Raw genomic sequence first — 10,231 nt, 5'->3', positions numbered from 1 at the left:
TTTTTTTTTCTTCTCACAAATAGTCCTTGAAATTGACCCGTGACATCAAAATGGTCCCTGAAATTGACCTGCGACATCAAAATGGTACTTGAAATTAAAAATCGATCAACGTAGTCTCGCAAGTAAGTGTTTCAAATCAATGTAGTAATTTCGTCATAATTTTGTCAAAAATTATGTTATGTGCTGATGTAACACATAAGTCTAATTAAATTTAAAAAATTACAAATAGGTTTAATAATTTAATAGTTAATAAAAAGTTGTGAACCCAAAAACCCAGTCATGCAATTACCTCCGATCCCAGTCCACATTCCTCTACCTCTTTCGCTGTCTATTCTTTAAAAAAAATATCAATACACTCATCTTTACACACGTCTACATTTAGGCGATTAACATCCTCACAACCTTAATCTTGGAGAGTTTGTTCGGCGCTTTCCTGGTGGTCTGCCATGAGATAATGAGGTTATAACCGAAATGCATCTATTGTTGGTTGAAAATTATTTTTAAACCTCCTCTTAGGCCTTAGTTAAGTCTTGTGTCATTGAGAATTTATGAAATGGATCTTTAGGAGTAGGTCCTACTATAAGAAAAAAAATTATATTGTGCAAAAAGGTATTTAGACAAATTTTTTAATTAATTATTAAATCAACATCAACACATAACATACTTTTTAACAAAATTATGATGGAATGATCATACTGATTTGCAACACCTATTTTCAAGGATTACATTCATTAATTTTCAATTTTAGGAACCATCTTGATAGTGTGGGTCAATTTTATGGACCATCTTGATGGTGTGGGTCAATTTCAGGATCATTTGTGATAAACACCCATAAATCTTGTGGGGCTCATTTATGTGCCGCATCAACGTTTAATAGAATTTTTAACATAATTGTAACAAAATGACCATATTGATTTGTGATACCTATATTCAGGGACTACATTGATTAATTTTTAATTTCAGATACCATTTTAATGATGAGGGTAAATTTGAGGAACCATTTGTGTTAAAAACCTTAGTAATAAATAGATCTCCAATAAAGCCTAATTTATATCTACATAGAATTTACACAATCACACTATGTTATATATTAATTACAATAGATATTTCATTCATCAAGAAAAGGACATTACAAATACATATCATGAAGAACTCGGCCTTAAAACAATGCTTACAAACTAGATTTAAGATTGGTTAATACTAAAAAGAGATTATCTTTTAAGATCATATTTCATAAATCATATAATCCGCTAGTTGATGATTGATGATTGTAAATGCTATGACACAGTTGAGGTGAATATAAAAACCTAACAACTAATTAACATTTCAACATGTTCATTATTTTGGCGCGATTGTTAATCAAAGCTCGTTTAGGGAACCAGTCAGCTCCATTAAATGACTCGATGAAACGACATATGGACATGCGTACCGCCATATCGAAACTTCTAGGTTTGCTTGGCAAAAACGACACACACAGCACGCAACTCAGCTTGCATAATTACTAATAAGCCACCGTGGCCTATGTGTCTCTGCCGCTAAAATAAAAAAAAATAAAAAAAATACGATGGCGAAGACGCACTTCTTCCTTTGAAACTTCCGCACACTTCCTCTCTCACGAAGCAGCCACAGCAACAGCTGCCGCCGCCACCGCCCCCGCCGATCAGCTAGGGCTCTGGTGGGTTTTATCGAATCTTCTCCGACGAAGAAAGAGTTCTCAAAGCCCCCAGCCTAATCCCCATTACTTAGGTAATTTAATATCTTCGTGCCATCGCTTCCATCACAACCCCTCTCTGTGCACTTCCACTTCATCAATACGCCGACGCTCTTCGAATCTACTGGTGTTTGTATTTCTCGATTGATTGAAGTGTCTGCGCCTGAAAAGCGAAGTTATTTACGGTTTTGCCATTGCATCAGTCGCTAGCTTAAGCTAAAAGCTTGATGGAATCTGTGGTTGATTGAAAGAAAGGAAAAGTTTGATTTGTGTTTGCCACTAATCGTTAGAATATTTTCTGGTTTTACCACATCTGTTGATAGTTTTTATTGAGTGATTACGGTTTTGGGTTTTGGTCTGCAGTTTCAATGGCCAAAGTTCCAGCAGGAAACGATCACCCTGTTGGCCAAACCGCAGTCCGAATTGTTGTGGCCGGAGACCATGGCACCGGGAAATCCAGCTTGATTGTGACTGCTGCCACCGAGAACTTCCCGGCAAATGTGCCTCCGGTGCTGCCCCCTACAAGGCTGCCTGAAGATTTCTACCCTGAACGCGTTCCCATCACCATTATCGACACATCATCTCGGTATGAATTCTGTAGTTGACATAGGAAATGATCTGTTTATTCGCTGATGCGGTTTGAAATGTAGATGTTGCATTGTATGTGGGTTTAAAGATTTCTTTTTACATGGTTTTGGTTGTGGTGTCTTCGGAAGGTCTGTTTGGTTGTCCAGAACGGGTTGGAAAGGAAAAGTGAATTACGTCATAAGTTTCCTATTTTTTTCCGGCCCGAACAAATAAGGGGTTATGTCATATTGGTCGGTCTTTCTTCTGCTGATATCTTTAGTACGATGTTGAATTGCTTTATCTGTTTACTCAATCAGAGCAGAGGATACTAATAAAGTTGCTGAAGAGTTGAAACGGGCTGATGCAGTTGTGCTTACTTATGCATGTAATCAGCCTCAGACACTTGATCGATTGAGTACATTTTGGCTTCCAAAACTTCGTCAACTAGAGGTGTGTGGTTGCTTCTTTTCCTCACTGCACCCATTCATCTCCAAAAGTTTAACACGCGCCTTTTTTGGACAAAAACAAGAAAAAAAAAAAACCTGATGAAAGGAAACCTTAATCTTGACAGTATAATATTCGTTGTGAAAATGAAGCCTAATAATTTCAGTGGTTCGATGATCTGTTTGAAAAGTTGTTTGATATGGAGGCTAATGGAGCAACACTTGTCTTGTAGCATGTACTTATGATGGGAAAATGTGAAATTTATTAATTTAATGAGCAGGTAAAGGTACCTGTTATAGTGGTGGGTTGTAAGCTAGATTTGAGAGATGAGAACCAACAGGTGAGCCTCGAACAAGTGATGTCACCAATAATGCAACAGTTTCGGGAGATTGAAACTTGCATCGAATGTTCAGCATATAAACATATTCAGGTATGCAGTAATGACTCCTATCTTTTCAAGTTTCCTTTTGTTGGTTAGTATATCAACTTTTTGTGAATTTAACGTGCACCATATGATGTGTTGCATTTCTTCATACTTTCCACGCATCTATGAACTACCTGTCTGCAACATTCACTAAAAGTCTAAAATGTCAGTTAAAATGGCTACAAGAACCTAATGCCATCTTTAGTATATCCTGAATTCAATGTATGACTTTGTTGACCAAAACAATAATTCAATTGGTGGCTTTTTGTTGCAAGTAGTGTTGTTATTTTGGCATGGACACTAATTCTTGGACTCCATACAATCAATATCTTTCTGTTTGCAGATTCCGGAGGTTTTTTACTATGCACAAAAAGCTGTGCTTCATCCAACGGGCCCATTATTCGATCAGGAAACACAGACTTTGAAGGACCAATGTGTGCGAGCCTTGAAGCGGATATTCATTCTTTGTGATCATGATAGGGATGGTGCCCTCAGTGATGCAGAGCTGAATGATTTCCAGGTTCTCTTTTTTCTAGTTTGTAGTATTCTGCTTATATTCTTAACTTTTGTTCCAAAGTCCTAGTGTTCTATGTGATTATTTGATATGATCTTATAGCTATATTTTTGAATCTCATAAGCGGAACTCATGGTAATTTATTCTCGAGATTCATGAACAATTCAATGCTTATTCTGAACAGGTTAAATGTTTCAATGCTCCATTACAACCTTCTGAAATTGTGGGTGTTAAGAGGGTCGTGCAAGAAAAATTACCAGAAGGAGTCAATGAACATGGGCTTACATTGACAGGGTTTCTTTTTCTTCATGCACTATTCATAGAGAAGGGACGTCTAGAGACAACGTGGACTGTCCTGAGGAAGTTTGGATACAATAATGATATAAGGCTTGCAGATGAATTAATCCCATCTCTCCCTAAACGAAGTCCTGATCAGGTAACATCAATTGAGTTATGGTTTCGATTCTGTGCTGCAATCAGTGATGAGATGGTTTTATTACTGGCTGATATTGAAGTGAAGTAAAACATTCATTGAGTTTTGAGTAATCATTTTCCAAAGTTTTGTAACTCATTCGTGTTCATTTTACAACTCATTTCTTTATTTTGGTAAAAATTGATTATTCAAGTGCTAGAGTCCTATTTACTAAGTACCTTATAACGACCATTTTGAATCAAGTTGGAGGCCCAGAGCTAGCTTCCTGCTGTTATCTACCTATGCTCGTGTCAACACTGAGCCCTATATTTGATTTTCCATAATCATGCTACTTAAAGTGATCTTTGTGAGATTATTTTGTGAATTATATCCATTGTTCTAAGTATGTGGTACAAGTTTTTAGTTTCCTTTTAGATTTTCTGTAGATGTTTCATGTTGATGTGCTTGGTTGTCATGTGGGCAGAGTGTGGAGCTGACAAATGAGGCAATTGAGTTTCTGAAGGCTAACTTTGACTTGTTTGACGGTGATGGTGTATGTATTAGTACTCATCCTTCTTAAATGCTACATTCTCTATTACATTGTTGATTAGTTTTCAATATTTTGTGTCATCAAGGATCTTCGTTGTGATTCACTTTTTATAAAAGTCTCTGAAAAAAAAAAAAGAAGAAGATCTTCACCGTGACCTAACCTTACAACCTCTTAGGTGCCTTAGTTGTTCTCCTAGTTCTTATAATCATGAACTTATATGTTCTTTTCACCAGGATGGGGCCCTCCGACCACGTGAACTTGAAGAACTATTTTCTACTGCTCCAGCAAGGTAATTTTTATTTATTAGAATTTTTTCTGTTTCCATTTTTTTTAGTTCATTGCAACTAGTTTGTTTCTTTACCATGAGAGATAATATTTGCAGTTGTGTTTCCCATGGTTTTTGTTCATATGTAGTTCTGATGTAAGAGCGTTAAAGCTCATGATATTAGAAAATAGAAACTCAAAAGTTTACCTAAATGTTGGTTTTCAGTTAAAAGTTTGGTCAGTAGAAGCTTCATAGTTCATAATGATGTTCAGAGCTTGTAATATTATCAACTTTCTCAATCTAGTTCATTATAATCGCTAGCTTTGAAGAACTTGGCATGTTTTGATTTTTGGCATTTGAAATTTCAGCCCGTTTAGTGAATTTCCATCTAAGGATGCTGCATTTGGAGGGTTATCACTTGATGGATTTTTGTCACAGGTAATATATGCCTATTTCTCTCTCTCTCTCTCTCTCTCTCTGTGTTGGGGCAGGGGAGGATTATGCTCATTGTTCTTGATTCGCATTAAATATTTGTGATTCAACTCTCAATTTATATGTTTGTATGGATTTTTACTTGCATAGACATTCAGAGTCATGTTGGCACTTTATTACATGCATTACAAACAGTTGTTTTTCTTTTATGTGCGCAACTAACTTTATGACAAATATGCATATTTTCAGTGGGCCCTCATGACACTCCTAAACCCAGCTTCTACGATGGAGAATCTGATATACATTGGTTATCCTGGTGAGGTTTCATCCGCAATCCGTGTGACTAGGAAGAAGCGTGTAGATCGCAAGAAGCAGCAATCGGAAAGAAATGTTTTCCAATGCTTTGTCTTTGGTCCAAAGAAGGCTGGGAAGTCTGCATTATTGGATTCTTTTCTTGGAAGGTCTGATTCCGATGGTTTCTCCGGTTGACTTTGATTTTGTGAATTAAATTATGCAACATTTATTTACAATAACTGGAACTGCAGGCCATTTGCTGAAACTTATAATCCAACCACTGAGGAGCGTTATGCGGTTAGTGTTGTTGATCAACCTGGGGTAAGTAATACTACATGAAGCGCCTTGTGTCTTGACAATTACATGGAATAAACTTACACTGGCTAGGTTATTGAAGTATTACCTCATCGCCAAATTTTGTTAAATGCATGCTATTTACCCCAAATTTTTACTACTAAGTAATTCTGTATACTTTCAACTATAGTTTGACTGATGAGCTAAATTTTGTGTGAGGTCTATTATTAGTCCTTTCAGTGGTTTGTCTGACTTTTTAGTATATACACAGGGACCCAAGAAAACCCTAGTAATGAGAGAAATTCCTGAAGATGGAGTTGAGAAATTTCTCAGAAATAAAGAGGCTTTGGCTGCATGTGACATAGCTGTGTTTGTTCACGACAGGTAAGCAGAACCCTAAAATGGGTGTTTAATATTTGTTAAATCATGTTACTCTTCTGTTATCTACCATGCTAGTACAATTTGGGTCGTCGTTTCTCTTCTCCTTTGTAAGGTCCAAGTTTCTGTTTCCTGATTTGAAAATTTCATGGGATTTGTCTTTTCCTATTTGGTTTTTATTTGTGAAGCCATAATCTATAATACAAACGGTAAACTTCTGATATTTAAATTGCTGGAAAATTTATCGTTAGACATAAACATGTGAAATGGAAAAAGATCCAAGTTTATAGATATTCATATACGTTTCTGTTTCCAGGATGGCAAAAGCGCCTTGTTGTCAACAAGCATAAAAACAGAAAAGTAGATTGTTGACAGTGACTTATATTTGGGAATATTACACGGACATGTTTATTTACCTTTCTCTTTAGCTGCTGCCTGTAGTTGACAATCAATTTTAGGTTGACTCTGAGCATTACTTTGACATGAATACATTTCTTTACGTAATATTTTACTGTTATTTATACCTCTTTAATAGTTGGTGTCTTTTTCCTTGTTAGTTCTGATGAGTCATCCTGGAAGAGAGCAACTGAGTTGCTGGTAGAAGTTGCTAGTCATGGTGAGACTACTGGCTTTGAGGTACCTTGCCTCATTGTTTCAGCTAAAGATGATCTGGTTGCATTCCCATCGGCCATTCAACATTCTACGAGGGTATGTCTATTTAGGCATTGACCTTTCTTTCCTTGCTTATCTTTTTGGAAGTAAAGTGGATTACCTGGTCAATTATGAGTTCTGGTTACAACTATTCGTGCAATTTTGAACTTTTAAGGTGCGGACCAACTGTTTTCTGTATTCTAATACGTAATCATTATTGTTGTGCCTTTACATTTATGCTTGCCCTTTATATGTGGTATGCTCGGTGTGTAAACGGTTTAATTGTTCTCTCTCTTTCTCTTCCTGTGCGGGGTTATCCAAAATAGTTGAAAACTTTTTGAAGTTTATTTCGTTGGTATTCAATGCAAGACGCATTTTACAATTTTGACAGCATTTCTTTCTTTGGCCGAGTTAAGTGAAGCTTGTGTGGGTTATTGGGCGTGGTGTTTGAAAGTAGTCCTGGTTGTTTTGAGCTTGGCATTCATTCTTTGGATGGCCAATCGAATTGGAGATGCCAGTGCATTCTCTTATCTAACCTAATAATTGACATATTTTTTTATGTACTCATGCAGGTTAGCCAGGATATGGGAACAGAGGCTCCTATACCTATCAGCGCAAAGTTGGGTGATTTCAACAATGTGTTTCGTAAAATTGTAACTGCCGCAGAGCACCCTCACCTGAGCATTCCTGAGACTGAGGCTGGAAGGACCCGCAAGCAATACCATAAGATCCTTAACCGATCTCTAATGTTTATTTCAGGTATGATGATCTTTTGAATTTTAATTGTGTCTTTATAAGTTTATACGGTTCTCGTCCTGCTTGATGTCCAACTGAAGTTACTAAGGATATGTGGGCCTAATGGCACATCTGGGGTTCCATGCCGGTGGATGCATGTCTAAAGCTAACGTACTCACTTTTAGGAGAGCAGATTATGTTAGAAATGCATGTATTCAAATGAAATTTTAGTAATAAACAACGAAAGACGCTTGCTTCATCTGTCAGTTTGTTAGGGGGGCCTTTCCTTTCTCACTGATTATAATTTATGCTGTGGGATTTACGTAGTTTGTGTATTCTCTTCGCAGTGGGAGCTGCAGTGGCCATGGTTGGAGTGGCGGCTTACCGAGTCTATGCTGTGAGGAGGAATGCCTCCGGTTAAACAATTAAGGATGAAGTTCCCGTTGAGTTTATCCATTGCGACCGCTAGTTGCATTACTGCTTCATAAACTCTTGTAATTTTTCATTTCGAGATTAAACCCTTGTAATTAACAACTAGCAAGTGCTATTCTTTTGATCAGTCGGGAATTGTTTGGGTTGTTGTTAGCTTGCGTTCCAAGGGATTGGCGCAAGGTCCACAACTTGTTAGTCACAATGTGTAGAGAGGATTCATATTGAGGTTAGGGAGAAAATGTCGTGTCAAGAGGAAAGAGAGAGTAAAGGGAAAAAATTTGAAAACATTTTGTGCTCTTTAGTTGGTTTATGTTATCTCTTTTGATTGTCAGTTTATTCAATTTGAAAGCTAAAAATAAATTAGAGTATGTACAGAAAGAAACGGAATGCGCAGAAATCACTTCTCAAACTTGGATAAATCAATGCTGTATGAAATAATAACTTCGGAAAATAATAAAATCTTCTAATTTAAACTCAGTACAGTGTACTATGGTAACCCCTTGCCAAATAAATTAGATAATAATTCTTATTTTTTTTGAATCCTTTAAAGCGTAGCTGATATATAAAATAATAATTGATTAAATATGACATAAAATTCATTAGGAGTTTTATTTTATGGAGAACTAAAGTCCCTCACAAAACTTTTTTTAATCGAAATATGTCCTCAAATGAATTTTAATAATAAGATACCTAATGCATGACATAATTAAATAAAACAATTCTTTTGAGCGGATAATGCATGCATTTGTAGTTAGTCACATCCCAGCCTGGGCGGGATCACTTCTCGTGCCTGATTCCACTACCGTAACATGATATTGTCCGCTTTGGGTTTACCATTCCCTCACGGCTTTGTTTTTGGAAACTCACGAGCAACTTCCCAGTGGGTCACCCATCATTGGATTGCTCTAGCCCCCTTCTAGCTTAACTTCGGAGTTTCCACGGAACCCGAAGCTAGTGAGCTCCCAAAAGGCCTCGTGCTAGGTAGAAATGGGAATATACATATAAGGATCACTCCCCTGGGCGATGTGGGATGTCACAATTTACCCATTTAGGGGCCCGACGTCCTCGTCGGCATACCACGACCAATGTTAGGCTCTGATACCAAATTGTCACATCCCGGCCCGGGCGGGACTACTTCCCGGGCCCGACTCCACTACCGTAGCACGATATTGTCCTCTTTGGGCTTACCATTCCCTCACAGTTTTGTTTTTGGGAACTCACGAGTAACTTCCTAGTGGGTCACCCATCATGGGATTACTCTAGCCCCCTTTTCGCTTAACTTCGGAGTTCCCACGGAACCCGAAGCCAGTGAACTCCCAAAAGGCCTCGTGCTAGGTAGAGATGGAAATATACATATAAGGATCACTCCCCTGGTCGATTGTCACATCCTGACCCGGGGCAGATCACTTCTCGGGCCCGCTCCACCACCGTAACACGATATTGTCTGCTTTGGGCCCCGACCACGCCCTCACGGTTTTGTTTCTGGGAACTCACACGAGAACTTCCCAGCGGGTCACCCATCACGGGAGTGCTCTCGCGCGCTACTCGCCTAACTTTGAAGTTCCCATGGAACCCGAAGCCAGTGAGCTCCCAAAAGGCCTTGTGCTAGGTAGGGATGAGAATATACATATAAGGATCACTCCCCTGGGCGATGTGGGATGTCACATAGTTGGTGTTTAATCTAAATTTTTTTAGCAATAATTTGGTTGCCGATTTTGGTAAAAAATGCAAGATAAAGTTCTAGCATTTCGAACTGTTTGCCTTATAAGCCTGTGTGAGGATAAACTATAATTCATACATGTTTTTCATTTTTTGGATCAAAGTTATCCACCTGATTAAGGTAATAGTTTAACTATTTGGAAATGTAAATGTGGTACTAATAACATTTTTTCAGCATCGTAATATTATTGTGTGCATATATGTATTAAAAAATATAAATTCCATCACTGTTCCAATGGAAACAGATTTTTAATAAGCTTGCCGTTCTCACTCTATGTATTGTTGTATTCTTTACAATCTTTTAAAAAATTGAAAATACATTTATGTCGAAGAACATTCACTTAAGAGTCAAATCTTCTTCTCTCCTCCCATGATTCTTTTTCTTTAAGTTCTCTCACTTTCAATAATA

At 37.6% G+C, this 10,231-nt stretch overlaps 1 protein-coding gene and 1 non-coding gene across 2 annotated transcripts; both read left to right on the top strand.

Annotated features, from left to right (window-relative positions):
- Positions 1-430: 430 nt before the first annotated feature.
- LOC137724017 (U4 spliceosomal RNA) lies at positions 431-575 on the top strand. Its single transcript, XR_011067140.1, has one exon. It is a non-coding gene; the product is annotated as a U4 spliceosomal RNA (small nuclear RNA).
- A 1,012-nt stretch (positions 576-1,587) lies between these two features.
- LOC137722805 (mitochondrial Rho GTPase 1-like) lies at positions 1,588-8,444 on the top strand. Its single transcript, XM_068461901.1, has 15 exons — positions 1,588-1,746; positions 2,075-2,297; positions 2,596-2,728; positions 3,003-3,152; positions 3,490-3,666; positions 3,845-4,096; positions 4,557-4,625; positions 4,856-4,911; positions 5,256-5,325; positions 5,569-5,780; positions 5,865-5,934; positions 6,179-6,291; positions 6,843-6,993; positions 7,509-7,695; positions 8,019-8,444. Exons 2-15 carry the CDS (start codon positions 2,080-2,082, stop codon positions 8,090-8,092), a joined length of 1,932 nt encoding a protein of 643 aa, XP_068318002.1. The 5' UTR covers positions 1,588-1,746; positions 2,075-2,079; the 3' UTR covers positions 8,093-8,444.
- The last annotated feature ends 1,787 nt before the right edge of the window (positions 8,445-10,231 follow it).

Source organism: Pyrus communis, chromosome 17 (assembly GCF_963583255.1).
Source record: "Pyrus communis chromosome 17, drPyrComm1.1, whole genome shotgun sequence".
NCBI lineage: Eukaryota > Viridiplantae > Streptophyta > Magnoliopsida > Rosales > Rosaceae > Pyrus > Pyrus communis.
This window is presented reverse-complemented; position numbering and strand designations above follow the sequence as displayed.

Coding starts and splice junctions, on each gene's coding strand:
- LOC137722805 (XM_068461901.1), top strand. CDS start 2,080: ATGGCCAAAGTTCCAGCAGGAAACGATCACCCTGTTGGCCAAACCGCA. Junction 2,729..3,002: donor CAAAACTTCGTCAACTAGAG/GTGTGTGGTTGC, acceptor TTTAATGAGCAG/GTAAAGGTACCTGTTATAGT. Junction 5,935..6,178: donor GTGTTGTTGATCAACCTGGG/GTAAGTAATACT, acceptor GTATATACACAG/GGACCCAAGAAAACCCTAGT.